General features: G+C 46.0%; 1 protein-coding gene across 2 annotated transcripts in view; it reads left to right on the forward strand.

Annotated features, from left to right (window-relative positions):
• Positions 1-16844, forward strand: part of FLI1 (Fli-1 proto-oncogene, ETS transcription factor) — a 111037-nt gene extending 94193 nt beyond the window's left edge. For both annotated transcript variants that reach the window (XM_084867293.1, XM_084867294.1), the window contains exons 6-9: positions 9104-9169; positions 11050-11109; positions 13322-13369; positions 14834-16844. In XM_084867293.1, coding sequence (XP_084723419.1) covers positions 9104-9169; positions 11050-11109; positions 13322-13369; positions 14834-15363 — 704 coding nt within the window. In that variant the 3' untranslated portion in view covers positions 15364-16844. The remainder of the gene's footprint in view (positions 1-9103; positions 9170-11049; positions 11110-13321; positions 13370-14833) is intronic.
• The last annotated feature ends 3878 nt before the right edge of the window (positions 16845-20722 follow it).

Raw genomic sequence — 20722 nt, forward strand, 5'->3', positions numbered from 1 at the left:
TGGGAAGTGTAGGTATTTTCAGTTTCTTGAGTTAAATGGCAAGTCTAAATTGGCGTACATCTAAGAATGAAGATTTGGCAATTACCCTGATTCTAAATACGAAAAAAACTGGTGAACTCCTTAATAGACTAGGCTCATCTCACCATTTACAATCCCTCACCCACACATCACAAAGCTACTGTCAAGTTCTTTAGCTCATTTTGTGGTCTTCCAACATACAGACATTCTTACTAGGAGAAGAACTAAGAAGAAAGGCATTAGACTTCTCATCAGGGCATAAGAAAATGATAACATTACAGAGAGATCTATGTTTATAACATTGGACAGGTCAAGTCTGTGCTTAATTATTTTCAGGAAGACCCTCCCCAACCCAGTACCATCTACTCCCCTTCCTGTGTTTTCTTTTTTTTTAATAGCACTTATCACCTCTACTATTTGTTTGAATGTAAGTCCCACAGAGCAAGGACGTTTGTCTGGGCATCCCTGTATAGTAGTCCCCTCTTATCCATGGGGGATATCCGTTCAAAGAGCCTGAAACCCCGGATAGTGAAGAACCCTATATGGATGGCTTTTTCCCTATACATAGAATCTATGATAAAGTTTAATTTATAAATTAGGCATAGGGGGAGATTAACAATAACTCATGATAAGATAGAACAATTATAATAACGTACTGCCGCCAGAGAGGGTGAGACCAGCCTCACTGTGAAATGTCAGCGTAAGACGCTCAGATCAAGGCCCTGAGCAGAATGGAGGGGGCTGAGCCCAGACAGACTACCTCTCCTTGAGCCACAAGCCCTGTTTCCTAAGCAAACGGTTAGGGTTTCTTTTTTCCTACCTGGAATCCTATTAAACCTGAAGCAGACCTGGCCGAAGAAGTGGGCAATTTAGTTGTGTCTACAGGGCCCTATGGTGGCCAGGGGTTTGCGGGGAGGGGGTGTCGGGCAAACATCCAACTAACCTAGTCAGTATGAATGGCCTTCCTGCATAAGGCTGGCTCTGAAACCCTGCTTTGAGGCTCTATCCAAATAAAGGGGTCCTTTAGACTCCTGTGTCACTTAGACACGGAGCCCACAAGTGAAGCCAAGTGAGAGGGGAGCCCGCCTCGGTAGGCAGCCTGCGTGACTGTGGCCACTTGACTCCCCAAACTTTTCCTCTTTCAAAACCATCCACCGCCCCCCCACCCCCTAAGCATTCTGCTCATATGTCTTTGTGTCCTCTGCACATGTACTATCGGAAACACTACCTCCATTCTTCTCCACGCAGCGGGGCCGTCCTGAGCCCAGGCACTGTTTGGATTCCAGGACGAGGTCCTTGAGCAAAGGAAACCTGATCCAGGATGTTTTTTTTCCCCCCGAGTTCCAAGTTTGAAGACAGTCCTCCCCAGATATTTCCCTCCTCCTGGGGGCTCCGTGGAAGCCAAGATCCTCTGTTGCTCTTTGTAAAATTAGATGCCACGGAGGCGAGGGCTGGGCTGCCCCTATAGGACGGGTTGAAATGAGGTGAGGACCCCGCTTCAGAGCCAGCTACCCGGGGACTTGGAGCTGACAGGGGTGCAAGGAGGATGCCAGACAAAACCTGAGCCTAATGTACCAGGAGGCAGCACCTACCTCCACCCCTCACTACCTTCCAGGGCGATATTCTTCAAACGGGGGCCCAGGATAACCTATTTATTCTTTTTAAAAAAATATATGTGTTTACTGATTTTAGAGAGATGAGGGGGAGAGGGGGAGACAAAAAACCTGAAAAATCAATGAGATGAAGGAGAAACATTGATTGGCTGCCGACCCATACTGGGGACCAAACCTACAACCCAGGCATGCGCCCTGACCAGGAATAGAACCAGAGACCTCGGTTCATAGGACAATGCTCAACCAACTGAGCCACACCTGCCAGGCCATTTCTTCTTTTGAAAGAGACCCACCCTTTATTGCAGTTTGGGAATCAGTGGTCGGGATCACAGGAATGGGACTGTCCTTCCTCCTTCTAATCCTTCCCCAGGCCTTCCTTGCTGAGCTTTGTAACCTCGTTTCACCACGCTAAAACTCGGAGAGGTGCAGGCAAGGTCATGTCACCTACATGTATGTACAGTGTGCCTATTTTTAAATCGCCATGTAGCAAATGCTTGTTTCATCTTCCTCGCAACCCTAGAAAGTATGTGTGATTCATCCATTTTGGAGAAGCAGAACCTGAGGTTTCAAAAGGGGTGAGGAACCTTTTGACCAAGGTCACCCGACAGAGCAAATGGAAGTGCTGGGACTTGAACCCAGGGCGGCGTGGTTCTGAATGCCCTGTCGCCCCCACAGAGGTAAAGCCCCCTAGAGAGAAAGGGCATCTCGGTGAGGGCGCCCTGCAGGGATGCTCACTGCTTATGCACCGGTTGCCTGTGCACTGTGTTTGCAGGGAGAGACCAGGCCTGTAGGTCGGGCATTTTAGTGATTACCTGTGGGCGTTATAGCAGAGACCATGACTAACAAGTAGCTGGTCCCCAGTTGTGGGTTGAGAAGGTTCCAGAAGCAGAGCAGGCGTTCACAGGCTGGGGTGCATTATCAAAGGCATCATGGAGGAGAGCCCAGAGGCAAGCTGCCTGCATTGGGTTGGTGGCCAGACGGGGCCCTTAGAAGCCAGGACCTCAAAGAGAGGTGGGGGTGGAGGGGTGAAGGTGAGGGATCATCCAGCTCAGACCTCCACCAACAACATAGATGGTGCTCCCTTGCGCAAGCCCTCCCTGAGAGCCGGGGAGGCATCTTCCGCCTGCCGAACCTGGTGCTTTCTTAGGAAGGTCAAGGCTGTGGGTCAGCGTCCTCTGTCTAGCGCCCTTCTCCGTGGTCATCCTCTCTCTCTTCGAGAAGGGAGGTCAGGACCTGACCAAGAGGAGCCCCTTCTCGGAGCTCCAGCAGCTGTCCCTCTGCCTGGGCTGAAAGGTCTGATTCAGAGCCCGGCTCTCCAAGGATAAACAGGGCGAGGCGCTGCCAGCCTTCTCGGCACAACCAGAAATTCGACGAGAAGGTTCAGGGAACATTCATCTTTTTCCATCAAGTAATTGAGGGGGCGGCCTCATGTCGTCAGGAGTGAAGAGAGAGGCCCTTGTGTGCACCCAGGGCCTCCCAGTGAGGTCATGACAAAGTGGAGAGCCGCGTGTTGCCGGGACACGGGGCCTTCAGACGGTGAACCGTGGGCATCAGGGCAGAAAAATGTCTTTCCTGAGACGCTTGGCCAGACTTCTGAGGCCCGTGTGAAAGCTTCACACAGAAACTGAGCTAACACTGGATTGTATATGAGATGGCCGTGCCCAGACAAGGCTTCTCCTTCCAGAAAAAAAGTCTCCACGCTCAGCTTTCTCCCCCCGGGAGGCTCTCCTGGAATCTAAGAGGCCATTTAGAGTCAGCGTAGCCACGTCGAGCGTCCCATGATAGAGATACCACTCGGGCCATTGTATACAGGAGGCAGAGTGCCCCACGGGTGCCTGGCGGTGCCCGCCTTCTCCACAGCAGGGCTCTGGTCTCTGTCTGCTGTGGCTGACTTTGACCTTGGGACCGCCTGAAACCACAAACACTAGGCCAAGCCCTGTGGGTGACTCGTCTGGGAAATCATCACAACATTTGTCATCCATGAAGCCAGGTGGCAGCAGCCTTCACCCAAGTCAAAAGTGAGCTTGTCAGACTAGGGTGTGCTTTTGTGCTGACGAAGCAGGCTGCCACCGCACACCAGCCTGGACTGTCAACCGTGGGCTGGTCACCATCAGTCACACTGTGCCCTTGGCTGCTCCCTACACTGTTTCCAGAAGCCAGTTCCCAGGAAGCAGACAGCAGACATTGTATTCGCGGGTGGGGGCTGGCGCTGGCTCTCACCAGGTGGCTCCGGGGACCTGCAAGCCCACCAGGGGACCAGCCACACCCGATGACAGCCAGCCGGGGTCAGGGAGGCCTGACACAGCCACAGGTAGTGTTTGTGCAGGAATGCCAGGCGCGGGCTTAGCGCCCTGGACCAGGCCTTTTCATCTTGGTTGTAGACATAGTTCTGCTTGTGTGTCCAGGTCCAGAGCTGACCATGCTGCTCAGTGTTCACTTGCACCACAGTTATTAGGAGGAAAACAAACCCTCCTTTCAATAATGACATTGAAAAATTATCAAGGTAAATGCTGGCCACTTCAATAAAGTGGCATCTAGTCTGTGACTTGCCAGTGGGGACAGATTTTAGCCGGTGCCTGTAGCAGATGGGCTGCCGTCCATGATGCTCAGAGGGCTCACGGGGTTAGCAGAGTCCCCTGGAGACGGCTCAGCCGGGAGAAGGAAGGGCAGGCGTCTTGAATTCTCTTCAGCCAGTGAACGTGAGAGGAAATGTGGATGTTTGGCAAGAAAGAAAGCATGGCCCATCTATTCATCCAACAAGTTTCTACTGTGAACTTGCTGGGCTGGGCACTATTCTAGGTGCTTGATAATTAATGTCAAAGAATAGCCCTAACCCATTTGGCTCAGTGGATAGAGCATCAGCCTGTGGACTGAAGGGTCCCAGGTTCGATTCTTATCAAGGGCATGCACCTGGGTTGCGGGCACATCCCCAGTAGGGAGTAAGCAAGAGGCAGCTGAATCGATGTTTCTCTCTCATCGATGTTTCTAACTCTCTATCCCTCTCCCTTCTTCCCTGTAAAAAAAAAAATCAATAAAATATTTATTTTTAAAATAATAATCTTTAAAAAAATTAATGTCAGAGAATAGAAGAAAGGTATTCAGGTGGGAGATACAGACAGTAAACAACAAACATGAATTAATTATTGATTCAGTTCAGTGATCAATGGGAAACTAAGAAGTAGAGCATAGAAAGCGGGTAGAGGAGAAGGGAGGAGAGGGGAAAGTTATGTGTTTTTGGTGGGGCTGGCGACCATGTTTCTGGGTCTGAACATCCTGCAAGTGTATAATAATGATGCAAATTATTAACATGAATTGCTGACATTTTCCATGTCTCACTCGGTGCTAGGCCCCGTGCCAGGTGTTTGCTTGGATATCTCATTCGATCTGCAAGGCTTGCTGGGCTCTTAGACCTCCCAGGCAGAATGCCAGACCTTGGCTCTTGACATTGGCCTCCTCCGTCCTCATGCTCTGTCTGTGCAGTAGGACTTCCTCCAGAAATACTGGCTTTCGTTTCAAATCTTACACTTGGTGGAGGTCCCCCCAAAGGCCTGTGCCCTCACAGGCATGGGTTGAACTCCTCAGTGATGAAAGTGGGGGTCCTTTGTAGATTTAGGTGCCAGTAGCAGGACTTTCCATCCGATAGTTGAGGATGAAAAAGCAATGGGGAGAGGGGAGACTTGGGGTGTCTATTGCTCAGAAGCACACACTGCTCCTAGACCCTCGGCTAGAGACACCAGCCTCCGAATGGCCATTGCTATTGATTGCTCTGCTAGCTTTGCAGTGAGGACACAGTCCAGGCTGATTGCTGGTGGCCTCGGATTCGGTTGATTTTTTTTTTTTTACCCACTAGAGGACTTTTGTGTTGGTTGGAACCTCCATCGTCCCCTCAGCCAGGCTGGCTTTCCTCATCTCCCTTCCCACCCCGACTCCCATCCCATGTGGGCCTGTGGGAGAATTATGACCCACAGCTCTGCAGCCCCAAGGCCCTGAGGCAAGGCAGCCAAGATGGGCTGCCCGACACTCTGATAAGGCACCAGCTTCAGCCTTGGCCGGGTACTTAGAGTTACAGAAGAGCCCAGCCATCACCTCCCGCAGTCCGTTTTGGGGATTCATCTACCCATTCTTGTCACTGCTGCATGTCTACTCTGTCCCTGGAGTTAGAATAAAAGAATAGGAGGAAAAATTGACAAGAAGGTGGGAAGGAAATAAGCAAAGAACTTATGTGTATAGCCCATGGACACAGACAATAGTGAGATGAAGGCCTGGGGTGGGGAATGGGTTGGAGGGGGTTACTGGGCAGGGGGGTTGGGAGGGGAACATGGGTAATACTTCAACAATAAAGACCAAAAAAAGAGAAGTCAGTGGTGATGATAGTCATAGCCATAATTTGGGCTAAAAAAAAAAATGGTTCCAAATATAAAATGGCTGTCATAGAGGATGCCTTCGGTAAATGAATGAATGAGCAGAAACAAGAGTTAGAAAACTTTAGCACAGATCTTATCAGTTTAGTAAGTCAGGAGGCAAGTCAGGACTTCAGATAACACACACCAATTCCTGGAACTTAGTGATGTTTTTTTCTTATTGCATCTGTCACTTTCTATTCCACTTTCTGTTCTGTTCCTACTTAATTCACCTCCTTCTCCTAGGCGCTCTCCCATCCCACACACCACCACAAGCTTCGTCCTCCACCACCCCCTGTTTTCATGGAATTGCCACCTGCCCACAACATCTCTGGGCTTCTGCTGCCTGTACCCCAAGGTCATTAGACGTGTCTATTGCCATCAACATGGCCTTGAACATGCCCTTGGCCCCCTCTTCTAGCCCTCTTTTCCTACTCATTCCTCTGCGTCAGTCCTGAAGCTGCCTCCATGGTTGTCCCAGACAGCACTGGCATGTCCCATCACCCGCTTCTGCCCTATGTCTGTCTGCATTGCTCACTCTCTTCTCTCCAAGGAGGTCTCACTTAGTTTAGATGACACCAATGACACTCTTCTTCCCCTCCTTCTCCTCCTTAATGTCCCCACCACTCCTTTGGTCCATTCCCCATCATTCCTCACAATCATAGTTTTCTTCTCATAGTCAAATGCAAGGACAAGAGAACATTTTCATATGGCCTAATATCCACTCTATGGCCAAGCACTCAATACATGGCAGAGGTCACTCGGAAGTAAATCACTGGAGGCCTACCCAGCATCCCCCACCACAGAAAAATCTTTGAACCCCACTTTTCCTTTGGCTTATACCAGCTTTGCACACACTCATCAGACCCCCACAAGACAGCAAAAAAAAAATTAAAAAAAAAAATGCCCATGACAGCCATCAACCTCATTCCAAGCTTGTAAACAAGTTAGGTTTTTCGTTTGCTTTTATTCTATTTTGTTTTTAAGCAAGCAGAGGCATCTGCTTGCAGGAGGAATTGTGGGGGAGAAAAAAAGTCAAGTAAAAATAAAAGCAGATCACGTAAATGAGTTGAGCTTTGTCTCCCTTGTGTCCCCTTTCCTGCTCTCTCTTCCCCCATCCCCACCCCCTCACTTTCTGTTTTGTTTTTCATGCCAGTTGCTAAATACTGTAGTTTCAAAACTGCACTGGCTTTTCCAGAACCAGGAGGAATGTGCATTCGCACGTGGATTTTTCCACAAGAACATTCTCCCCGTCTTTCGGCTCTTCTTCGCCAGAAACAACTAGAACAGAAGATCAGATGCGCCCATCCATCTTTGCAGTTCTTATTCTAATTCGTTAGAGGCTCAGGAGGGGCGGAGGGGATGGTTTGTGTTTCATTCGCTTAGGCTGTTGTTTGATGAGGTTTGCACTCCATTTGTTCGGATGGTTTTCATGGTTTCTTTGTTGTTCATGGAAAGACTTTGAAAGTCATAATTCTGTGTCCTCGAGCTCTTCTGCCATGCCTGCTCCGTGTCACCACAGGACTCACATCAGGAGGACGGAAAAGGGATGTTTCCAGCCTGTTAGTGAAGCCATTTCTGAGCACAGCTATGGAGGCATGTGGGAGAGGGTGGGATCACAGAGGTTCGGGCTCGATGGAGACTCGGAAGCAAGGCTCTAGTCATTTCCAGGCAAGGCATCGCCCCAGCCCCTCATTTCTTATCCCCACCCCTCTTCCAGCCACACCTCTGGCTTTTTTCTTTCTCTGTGGTCATCAGGCCTAGCCCTCTCCACTCTCAGGAGGAAAACATGAGAGCCCTGGCAGGTTTAGCTCAGTGGATAGAGTGTTGGCCTGCGAACTGAAGGGTCTCAGGTTCAATTCGGTCAAGGGCACGTACCTCAGTCTCAGGCTCAATCCCTAGCCCTGGTAGGGGCACAGGCAGGAGGCAACCTATCAATCTCACATCGATGTTTCTCTCTGTCTCTGTCTCTCCCCTTTCTTTTTACTCTCTCAAAACTCAATGGAAAAATATCCTTGGGTGAGGATTAACAACAACAACAACAAAAAAAAAAAAGGAAAGAAAAGAAAATACAAACATGAGGGCCTAGGTGAGCCTGGGGTGTGTTCACACCTCTGAGACATCATCATAGGATGGGTGTGCTGGGGAAGGGATGGAGCTGGCCACCTGAGAGGTCGTGGGCCTGGACTTTGAAACATTCCTCCCACCGAGTCTTGAATCTGGATGCTGCCCATCTCTTCAGAGCTGCTATGGACATGTTTTCTTTCTATTTACATTTGCAGAAAGCTTTGTAAGACGTCTCACATATGTTTAGCATTTGATCATCACCTGTCTTAGTCCGTGGGGACTGCTCTCACAAAGTACCATAGAGTGAGTGATGTATAAACAACAGAAACTTCTTTCCCACATGTTTGGAGGCTGGGAATCTGAGATCAGGGTGCCAACGTGATCAACTTCTGGCCAGGGCCTTTTCTGGGTTACAGATTGCCAATTTTCTATGGCATCCTCAAGCAGCAGGAAGAGAGCAAGCTAGCTCTATGTCCTCTTCTTACCAGGCCACTAATCCCATTCCTCAGGGCTCCATCCTCACGTCCTGATTACCTCCCAAAGACCCCACCTCCTGATACCATCACATTGGGGTTTGGGTATCAACCTATGAATTTGGGGTAGCACACATACATTTAGTTCATGACATTAGCCCTACCCTATAAGTAGATATGTCAGGTAAATTTTAAGTTTCATATTAAAGAAGGTTGAATACAGGAATATGTTGTGATTCGTCCAAGGTCTCACAACAAGTAATGTTGGGGACAGAACTTGAACCAATCTTCTGACTTCAAATTCAAGGTTCTTCTGTTACTTTGGCTCCCCATCAGAACATTCATACTCCTTCCACTCCCCCCCCCTCCCCCTTTACCCTAGGGCGAGAACACACTTCTGGAATTTAGTGGAGTCTGAAAAGTGATTGCTGAATTACATTTAATTTCTCCTGATTACTACAAGATCATTTTCACGCAATCATTCTGCAAAGCAGGAGATGCTGATGTACAATTATGTGTTATTTTTCATTAGATCCTTCTTACGACTCAGTCAGGAGAGGAGGGTGGAGCAATAACATGAATTCTGGCCTCAACAAAAGTAAGTAAATGTCACTCTGTCTTTGGGAGGAAAACATTTTTCCAAGGATGGGGTGCAGAACTGGGTCATGAGATAAAAAAGGAGAGGAGCAAGCATTTGTTTTCCTGTTTGTTGAGTGGGCATCCAAATTAATTGCCAATTTAGGGCCTGTCGGTGATGCCAGTTCCTTAAAGAGGGTTGGGGTTTTCGTTCAGAGCCTTGAGTTTGGTTTCATGGCCTTTGGTTTGAGAACTATTGAAGGCAGAAGGTTTCTCAGGACAAGGTTCTGTGTGAACAAATAGTCACTGGATTTGGATTCTGTCATTTAAGTGATGATAATGACCCTCTATGACTTTGCTGCTCAAACCGTCAAAACTCAATCATGTCAGGGTCACTGTCCCCATTTCATGAGAGGTTGAGATGAAGGATAAGTTGATGAGGAGATGGAAGGGGTCTGAGACATCAATTGGAATTGAAGTCTGACCCAAAATTTCCCATGAATGGGGGTGGGGGGAGAAGAGAAGGACTCAAACTCCTGAAGCAGAATGTGTTCTTCTTACTGCCTGTAGGGAGTAAAATATCAAGTGCATGAATGGATGTTGAAGGAAATTATTTCAAAAAAGAAGTTGGGGTTACAAATGTATGCCTCAGCAATAACCAATATCTCTTTTTTAAAAAAAATATTTTTACTGACTTCAGAGAGGAAGTGAGAGGGAGAAGGAGAGAGAGGGGGAGAGAGAAACATCAATGATGAGAGAGAATCACTGATAGGCTGCCTCCTGCATGCTCCCCACTGGAGATTGAGCCCAAAAACCCAGGTATATGCTCTTGACCAGAATTGAACCCGGGACTTTTCAGTCCAGAGGCCGGTGTTCTATCCACTAAGCCAAACCCTCTAGGGCCCAAGATCTCTTTTAATGATATGTGTGATTATTTGTTTACTCTGTGCCCAGCACCAGGCACATTGAGGTTCACAAAGATGAGTCGGGCTCAGAGCAGCTGGGGAGAGAGCCTTCATTCTTCATTCTCCACACATCACTCTTTATCCGTGAACCTGGGACCATCTGAGCTGGCTCTAGAGAGAGAAGCAGGATGTGGACCTGCGGTAATGGGAAAGACAGACCCTCCCAGAAGCGGGGACCAGGGAAAGACATCAAGGCTGATGTGTCTGACAGTCAGGGAGGACTCCAGGTTCCTAGAGCTTAGCTGGGTGAGGGGAAGAAGTCTGGGAAGGTAAGGAAGGGGAAAGAAGGAAACCTGGAGGACAGACCTAATTCTGTAGTCAATGAGGAGTCACTAAGGTTTTTAGACAGAGAGTACAATGGTTTAGGGAGATTAAACTGGCTAAATAGCATGTGACGGGACTGTGGGAAGAGCGAGTAGTGGTGAAGATACCAGTCAGACTGAGCCTTAGACCGTGAAAACAAAACAAAACAAAAAAACAGCCCAGATCTAAAATTGGCATAACAGGATGGGAAAGGAATGGGAAGGGTGCATGGGAGATCCCATGGAGGAAGCTCATGAAACAGTCAACATAGGAAGCAGGTGCTCTTCACTCAAATGTCGCCTTCTCTTGAAAGACCTCTCTACATTTTCTATTTTTACAACGAAACCCAGTCCCAGGACCATTAGCCGTGCTCCCCCAGGTGTTCATTGTTGTTTGCCACTGTCTGCACCATTAACTTGTAAGTTCTAGCAGGTGCTGCTGCTTCATGGCTCAACCCCTAGCATCAAGAATGGGCAGTGCACAGAAGAGTCTAGATAAATAGCTATAAGAGAAAATGAGTTGATGAGTGAGTGAGTGAGAAAGTAGCTTTCTCCTCTGGAGGGCATTTGACAAGGTATTTCTCTTCCCTTCGGAGGTGGCCCCGCTGACCGGATTTCCTCTTCTCTTGCTGTAGGTCCTCCCCTGGCAGGAGCACAAACGATGAGTAAGAATACTGAACAGCGGCCCCAACCAGGTACGTGTCCAACATGTGTAACCCCTCCTCTGCTTCTTACTCAGCCATTGGTTCCATGTGGCCGCCTGAGGAGGACTTAAACAATGTGCTGTCTGTGTCATCACTTTTCCACGTAGGGCCTTTGTTTGACACCATCACATATCTGAGAGTCAATACTGGCACTGGAATGAGGTTGTTAAATGTCAGGGGTGAAAGACACATTAAAGATGAAGTCTTCCAATGCCTCGTTTAGAAAAATAAACTTAGGCCCAGAGGGTCAACGTGATTTGCTAAAAGCCACAGAGCTCACTGACAAGAGCTACTCCATTCCAAGTACTCTCCAAGCCTTTCGTATCTCACCAACCTTGCTTTCAAAAACACCTCCATCCTGTGATGGATCTACTTAACAATTTAGACAGGGGAACTTTTTAAATATAAAAAAATAGAAATATATATATATATATATATATATATATATATATATATATATATATATATATTTGTATTGATTTCAGAGAGAAGGGGAGAGGGAGAAAGATAGAAACATCAATGATGAGAGAAAATCATTGATTGGCTGCCTCCTGCATGCCCCCTCCTGGGGATCAAGCCCACAACCTGGTCATGTGCCCTGACCAAGAATCGAACCATGACCTCCTGGTTCATAGGTTGACACTCAATCACTGAGCCACACCAGTTGGACAGGAAGGAGAACTTTTGAAAGCATGGAATTGGAGACTTTTAGCATTAGAAAGGAACTTAGAGACATCCAGGTCTATACATCCTTCTTTAACATCTCCACCTCTACTTGAATACTTATAACAACAGAGAGTTTACTACCTAGCTGGGCTCAATTCCACTATTTGAGCCATAGTCCCCTCCCTATAACTCATTCAAGTTTCCTAGTTTACCCTCTGGAGAAATCCTCCTCCTATTCTATATGAAGATCCCTCATATAACTGAAGGCGGCTCTTGTGCCAAACCCGAAAGGCCAGCCATGTCTTCTTCACGTGACACAGCTGAGATTAAGGTTAGAATAAGCCATTTTCTTTGAGATGGGCAAACACTGTTTCCATCTCCACTAAAGACAGAGCAATAGCAAATTGACTTAAGATTCATCAGGAAAGTTTAGAAACACAAGACAGACAGGGGATTTGACATAAAAGATTTAAAGAATCCCTAACAACAACAAAAATCAGATGTGACCTGCCAAAAAAATGTATGTTGTCATACTGTGTGGATAGAAAAGGGTAGGCTAAATGGCCTTAGGGATTCTTCAATGTTAATTTGTGGGCCTAAGTAGAAACCCAAAAATCATGTTGATTTTTTTAAAAAAATTGCAATTATAACCATAAAAATAGTAAAATTGCACCAAACATTTAACAGTGTGGTCAAGTTAACAATCAAGCTTTCTACCATGATTTCCCCCGAAAAAGGAGACAAACCTTACGTAAAACCAATATTGCAGAGATTTTTTTTTTTATAGCTAATCACATAAATGTTAAGTAAACTGAGATACAAGAATAGTCACTTTATACTTAAAATACAAATTCTGGTTGGTTTAGTGTTGACATTTCCAAGCTTAAAATCACAGAATGTTGTACTAGAAGGGAACTGAGGGATTCAGTAGCCCAACCCACTCATTTTGCTGATGAGAAAGCTAATACCCAGAGATGTTCCAATGGCCTTAGTTTATAACATAGCTGGGGCTAGAAACTGGCTGCTTGATTTTTTTTTTTTGGGGGGGGGGTATGTTTTATGCCTCCACAGAAAAGCAGAGGTGTGTAAAGTTGTTAGTAATAGATAGAGCTATGAAAGACCACTAGCCCTTAGATCTTCAAGCCCATGTAATAAACTATGTTCACCTTATTCGTTTTGGTGAAATATATAGCCAGCTCCTTTCCAGATCGTTTCATTACTCTGTTTTAGATAGTAACAGCATTATCTACAGACTTTAGACACCAACTATGAACAAAATATAATGCTGTTACTATGCCACGTTGTTTCTATAAATACTGGGATGGATCCTAACTGTGATCAAGATCTTGGGGTCTGCAAAAAAAAAAAAAACACACACACACACACACACACAAAAAAAATAGTCTAGTTTTCTGAAATCAGACTTTCCTATGATGTTTAAATAAAAGCATAAACCCTTGAGATATTCTTATTGTTAATTCTGTTATTCTTATATTTTTAATAACCCTGAAGCAAATCTCCTTTTTTGTTTCCTTAGATCCATATCAGATCCTGGGCCCAACCAGCAGTCGCTTAGCCAACCCTGGTGAGTTGACTTTGCAGGATTTTCTTTCTGGAATGTTCCATAGCTATGTGAGATTACAGAGACCTCTGTCCAAAGTTCAGACACCTGACTGGAGAGCAACATGTACTTCTTCCCTTGAAACATTCAGCACCTGTTTCTCTAGTGTACCTGTGAGGTCAGGGTGAGTTATTTGGTAGCAATAGTGTCCATTAGCCAAGGATGTTTCTAGAAAGCAAGGATGTTATCACTGCACACCTGCACTGAGCCTTAGCTTAGTTATAAGTGGCACAAGAAAAGGTTTCAGGAGGGAAAGATGGGGTAGGAGGACACAAAGCCACTGGGCTCTCAGTTGCCTCCCTCCTACGAGGCACAAGCGAATAAATATTCCAAAGGTGTTTTATTATTTTAAATATATATATATTTTTTATTGATTTCAGAAAGGAAGGGAGAGAGAGAGAGAGAGAGAGCTAGAAACATCAATGATGAGAAAGAATCATTGATTAGCTGCCTCCTGCACACCCCCTACTGGAGATCGAGCCCACAACCTGGCATGGAACCATTGCTCAACCACTGAACCACATGGGCCCAGCCAAACATGTTTTATTCTTGATTTCAGAAAACATTGCAAGCTATCTGGCCTTATAGAAGAGGTGTGACCCTAAAAAGTTGCAGATGAAGTAAATTTGACAATGCATTTTAAGGGTTTATTACGAAAAGAATAACTCTAAATCAAGAGTTCTAAATCAAAATCACGGAGCATGTGAGCTGATAATAGGCTGTCCTAGTGCAGGAGTGAGGCCCGCACCCTCCCAGCTGTTTGCATCGACACTGCGGGGTCTCCAGTCTTCTGTGCTTGACCCTTTCTGCCCAGGGAAAAAGAAGCCAGCCAGCTCCTTCTTCTCTTACTTTTCTCTCGGTCCGGTTCTTCTCTGTAGAACTTAGACTCGGAGCTGGACTCTAGTGCCCTGATAAGGAGCATCCTGTCAGCTGGAAGCCTGTGCTATGCCTTCTGCCTGTGACTGACAGCAGCCTCCTGGCCCAGACTCTTCCCCTGACATTAAAACCACTCCCTCACTACATAGGAGAGCTGGCCAGTGACTCAGGCCTTTACAGAAGGAGAAATTCCAAACTCTGGCCCAAAGGAGTGGCTGTGGTTTGCCCCAAATCATACAGCTAGCTCTGGGCCCTCCAGCACCTCATTACCCACAGTGCATTTCACCAGGCCTTGGGGCCTGTTGTTTTAAGATTTAGCTATGCTTATAATGCCCATCTCAGCAGCAAATGATAAAGCAAATCAACAATGAAAGGAATGGGCTGCCAAGGCAATGCAGAATGTAAAAGGAAATGCAGATTTGTTTTGTTTTGTTTTGTTTTGTTTTGTTTTGTTTTGTTTTGTTTTACAAAGGGTCAGGGAATCCTTGCACTTAGGGGATGGATTCTGAAATGTTCTGTTTTCCCCGTTCCGTTCTGTCTCACCACCTGCAGGAAGCGGGCAGATCCAGCTTTGGCAATTCCTCCTGGAGCTACTCTCAGACAGCGCCAATGCCAGCTGCATCACCTGGGAGGGGACCAACGGCGAGTTCAAAATGACGGACCCCGATGAGGTGGCCAGGCGCTGGGGGGAGCGGAAAAGCAAGCCCAACATGAATTATGACAAGCTGAGCCGGGCCCTCCGATACTACTACGACAAAAACATTATGACCAAGGTGCATGGCAAGAGGTATGCCTACAAATTTGACTTCCACGGCATCGCCCAGGCACTGCAGCCACATCCAACCGAGTCGTCCATGTACAAGTACCCTTCCGATATCTCCTACATGCCTTCCTACCACGCCCATCAACAGAAGGTGAACTTTGTCCCGCCCCACCCGTCCTCCATGCCCGTCACTTCCTCCAGCTTCTTTGGAGCCGCCTCACAATACTGGACCTCCCCCACGGGCGGAATCTACCCCAATCCCAATGTCCCCCGCCATCCTAACACCCACGTGCCCTCCCACTTAGGCAGCTACTACTAGAAGCTTAATCATCGGTGGTCTTCTAGCTGAAGCCCATCCCTCACACTTCCCAGGAATACTTTGGACTCTAAAGGACATACGTGGCCTTGAAGGGAAAACAAAACTGGATATGTTCTTTCTTGTTGGATAGAACCTTTGTATTTGTTCTTTAAAAAAAAAAAATCCTTTTTTTTATTTTTATGTTGCTTCCTCTACCTTGAACAAAGAGATGGGTAATTCCATGGGCCAGTAGGCTAATGTGTATTCTCAATCTCTTATCAACTTCTAGATGGAACTTTTAGAATTACTGGAATGGTTGTATCATGGTTCTATGAAAGAAACTATAAATTGTCTTTATTATTTTTATGACCAAAGCAGTTTCTTATCCACACACGGGTCTTCTCATGGATCTCGTACGGTTCATTATGCTAAGGATTCGTGGACTTAACCAGTTAGGCTCTGGTTTGAGACTTAGTGAAAATAGAGGCAGGAAGCTTATAACCTTGTTTTAGGGAGACCTAGCTCAGTGGACAGCAACTGGAACATTGGTTGTAAGGCCAGTGAAGTTTTCACCCAACTGGAATTTTAAGAAAGAAGGTGTGTGTGTATTTAAGAAGCCATGGGCATTGAACAATTCCTCTCAATGGGCAATATGTACTAGGCTGACCATTTCCTCTAGGTATACTCAAGATATTAACTAAGAAATGTTCATGCAAGGGCAGACATTCCTGAAAGACAGAGACCTAGATAACTTCTTTTTTTTTTTTTTTTTAAAGATAGTGACAGTGAGTCCCAGAACTTTGAAAAGTCTTAGGGATTTCTAAACACAAACAGATCCGCAGGCGCTGTGCGCTTGTCAGACCGTCAGTCCAGGGGTCACCCAGTCAGAAGGCAACTTACTGTATAAATTATGCAGAGTTATTTTCCTATATCTCACAGTATTAAAAATAAATAATTAAAAAAAAAAAAGTAAGAAGAATAAGTAAACGAGTTGACCTCGGTCACAAAGGCAATTTTACTATCAAATCAGTCGGTGTTATTTTTTTAAATGTAATTTGTACATCTTTTGTCAATCTGTACATTTGGTCTGTTTGTACGTTTTTATAGCTGGTTTTTTTTTAAATAATAAAGCATAATGTGACTATTGCTGAAAAGGAAACGGACATTTAAGTCACTGACTTGCTAGAAAGAGAAGCACTGGTTGTAGTTATTTAACAGGTGAGCACACGTTACCCAAGGAGAGCCATTGAAACGTTCATGCTTGGACATGTTTGTACATACCATCTCTCCTGCAATCACTGCAACTTTTAAAGGAACAAGCAAATGTTCCCTTGTGGGCACAAGGGATTTTCCCGCCCTATATATGCAATATATTTTTTAGATATTAAAATATATATAATTTTGCAGGTAACCATTGACTCTTATAAACTATGTTAAGCTGACAACTGTCCATGAAGACTATGTTGTAAAATAAACTAAATAAATTGTGCCTTCTTCTCTGAGACCTGAGGATGTCGTCTTCTTATTGGCTCCCTCCCATAGGCTAAGGTCCATCCTGGGCCAAACTGTTTGCTTTGTTGCAGTTCTTGGACACAGATGGTCTATGGCCTTGACTGTCATCCTATAAACCTCTTTTTGGCTGGAGGGAGATTGAAATAACATTAAAAAGAAATATCTGCAAGCATCATCAGCCATGTGAAGGTTAATGTTAAGTATTCAGTTGACTGGGCCACAGGATGCCTGGATGAAACATCATTTCTGGGTATGACCCTGTCTATTAGACTTCATTCTATTGCATCAACCATACTCCTCAAACCCAAGTGGCCAACCCCCCTGATAGTCCATCAGAGAATCAGGTGGCCCAGCTTCTAGCCTGTTCCATGCTTCTATGTCTCTGGATCTACTTTGTTCAATAGTTTATTTTGTTCATTAGATTCCACATATGAGTGAAAAAGGGGACATATTGTAATACTTTTAACAATAAAGATTAAAAAAAGAAAGATGGCGCAGCTTTCTCTGGTCCCAGGCCAGGATTTTATATGGCCCATGCAAACTTGTAAGATCCTTTTTCTTCCCAAGGCAAAAACTTTCTTCAAAGTGCTTCATTGTTAGGTAGCTTGTTTTTAATTTCTCTTTTTTATATAATGGGAGCAGGGGGATGGTGGGGAGGGGATGAGGCTTGGAAGGTCCTTGATGTGAGGAATGAGACCCACAGTGTTGTTAACCCTCTGAGTTTCCCTTGGTAACACTGAGTATCTTCTAGACAACAGGTCTACGCAGGCAGAATGAGACATGCTCCAGAACTTTGGTCTCCAATTTGTTTAACTTGCACCCTGCCGTTAAAAAAGGTGTTAGGCCGGCGTGGCTCAGTGGTTGAGCATCGACCCATGAACCAGGAGGTCACGGTTTGATTCCCAGTCAGGGCACATGCCCGGGTTGTGGGCTCAATCGCCAGTGGGGGGCATGCAAGAGGCAGCCAATCAATGATTCTCATTATTGATGTTTCTGTCTCTCTCTCCCTCTCCCTTCCTCTTTGAAATCAATAATAATAATAATAATAATAATAATAATAATAGAAATAAAAAGAAGCTATTCCACTCGCTCACAGGATCAACACACCATTTTTTCCTTAAAGACGTTTGTGCGGAGGAAGGAGTAGCAATGCCCAGATTGACTGACTGGCTTACAGGAGGCAGCCAGCTGACTGGTCACAGAGGACAAGCAGGATCTTGTCCTCCGGCTTCTGGCTCAGTGTTTCCCCCACTCCAGCGTTCTGCGCCTACGCCATGACGTTTATTTGTTCTAACCAACAGTGCAAGCCAAGGAGAGAGAAGCGTGGCACAGCTGTGGGCAGTTCTCCTGGAAGCCAGTCTTCTCCACAGTTGACAGTCCTTTGGAGCAGGAGGTCGTATTTTTTAGTGTCAAAAAAACAAAACAAAACATGAAGGACTCTCTGTTTTCAATATCTGCTGTTCTGAGACTTGTTTATTGGTCAGTGGCCACCAGAAATGTAGTAACACCTAAACTAATCATTGTTTTGTTTAAGCAAGAATATCTCCATGCTATGGAACAATGAATCAGATGTTTATATAGTCCCATGGTCCGCAAACTGTGGCTCGCGAGCCGCATGAGGCTCTTTGGCCCCCTGAGTGTGGCTCTTCCACAAAATACCACAGCCTGGGTGAGTCTATTTTAAAGAAGTGGCATTAGAAGAAGTTAAGTTTTTAAAAATTGGCTCTCAAAGGAAATTTCAATCTTGTACTGTTGATATTTGGCTCTGTGGACTAATGAGTTTGCCGACCACTGATGTAGTAGTCCAGGGGTCATGCATCAAGTGTGGGCCATCAGATTGGGTATGACTGACTCATTTAGACCAAATGAGATCAAGAGGCTCGAAGGAACATGGGTCTCTCTTTCTTTTTTAAATTTTATTTGTTGGAGAGAGAGAGAGAGGAAGAGAGAGAGAGAGAGAGAGAGTGAGAGAGAGAGAGAGAAAGAGAGAGAGAGAGAGGTGGATTTGTTGTTCCACTTACTTGTTGTTCTACTCATTGGTTGATTCTTGTGCGTGCCCTAACTGGGGATTGAACTTATAAACTGTAAACTTTGGCATATGGGAAGGATGCTCTAACATACTGAGCTACCTGGCCAGAGCTTAAGCCAGCGTGCTGCCAGGCCAAGGCAACGGTTGGGGGACAAATAAAACACAAAGCAAAGCGAAACAAAAGGCAGTGCTTTCTGTAGATCTCTGGGAACTTGGCTTCGCACTCTGCTTCCTCTAATATCTGTTCATTAACAGCCGTCCTGTAAACACGTCACCTTAAACACGACTGAAGAGACACCACGTTGGGAAGCAGCCCTGGGCCTCGCTGCCCTGCTCCCCCTGAGCTTGGGATCTGCCATTCACAGCAGCACCGGGCTGGTGGCCAGCATTCCCTCCGGAGGCTGTAAAACGGTGCTTAGTATCAATGGTAGGGAGAGGGGAGGTTATAAAGAACCTGAATGGGGGGCCAAGGGGCTGGGTTCTGGTGAATAAACAGAGGCTTCCGCTCGTATCCAGGAAGAACGTTGTGTTTTGCAGAAAGCACAGCGGACACTTCATCATGTAGAAAGCTACTGAAGTTGAACTGCACTCCCTCAGCCAGGGAGCCAGGGGTAGGATTAGGAGAGGTCTGCTGATTTGGAGACTACAAATCCCAGGCTCCCCTGGGGGACGGACACTTCTGAGAGGAAGTGGGTTAGCCAGTCAAACCTCTAGGGTTGCAGCCAATTGAGGAAGCACATGAAGGGAAGCTTTGAGAAGGAATGTGGGCTCCCAAGCCTGGGGTCTGTCTCCCTCTCACTCTGGCTCGGCCTCCTGTCTAATTGTTTCAGGCTGTGTGAGCTGGGAAATTCCTAAGCACATAGTCAATTTACACTTCGCTTAAAAGCTCTAGGGGGAAACAGAGAGCTTTCCAGCGAGACCACTCACTTACCTACAATTGCTAAAGCTTAACTTAGACTTTGTAACTGAGTTGCTTTATGTGTTTGTTTAGTGGGAAGAGAGGCAATTTAGGTAGAGAAACGAGCAAGGATGCAATGCTGAAGGACCTGGCTTCAATTTCTGAGCCTTCCACCTACTGGGCAACTATTTGCACCTACACATGGGGAGCTGAGCAGTCACTATCTCCTGCAAGAGTTCCTGTGTGGTATCAGGTGATCCCCGTGGAAAACCTAGAATAAATTCCTGTACAGGAAGTAGATATATCATCAGGGCTATCTGTTGGTCTTTGCTAGGTTTCCTCCAAGAATGTTTATTGAGTCCTTGCTAACTGGTGAGCCCTTTGAGTGGGGAGTTGAGTACAGAGTAGATTTTTGTTTTACAGCCAGAAAGGCATTTTTTTAAAATATTTTTTTATTGATTTCAAAGAGGAAGAAAGAGGGAGAGGGAGATAGAAACATCAATGGTGAGAGAGAATCATTGCTCGGCTGCCTCCTGCATGCCCCACACTGAGGAACCATCCCACGATCCGGCCATGTGCCTTGACCAGGAATCAAATCGTGGCCTCCTGGCTCATAGGTCGATATTCAACCACTGAGCCAATGGTTATTGAACCATAGGAGAATAATTTTCCAACCTGATGCTTCATCCCAACAAATACGGAGTGTGTATCTCCCACAACATTGTTCTACCACATAATGCAGTACAATCATAAAAATCAGACAACTTACATGAACAGATGACCACCTAGAATCCTCAGGCGCCACCCACTCTTCCCTCATTGCCCAGCTCTTGTCTTGTATGAAAGGATCCCATTCAGAAATATATATTGCATTTAATTATTGTGTCTGGAGCGCTCCCAAGGCATTTCCTTGATTTTCAAGGCTCTGGCAACTTTGAACA

Source organism: Pipistrellus hanaki (genome assembly GCF_964339955.1).
Source record: "Pipistrellus hanaki genome assembly, chromosome: 19".
Classification (NCBI taxonomy): Eukaryota; Metazoa; Chordata; class Mammalia; order Chiroptera; family Vespertilionidae; genus Pipistrellus; species Pipistrellus hanaki.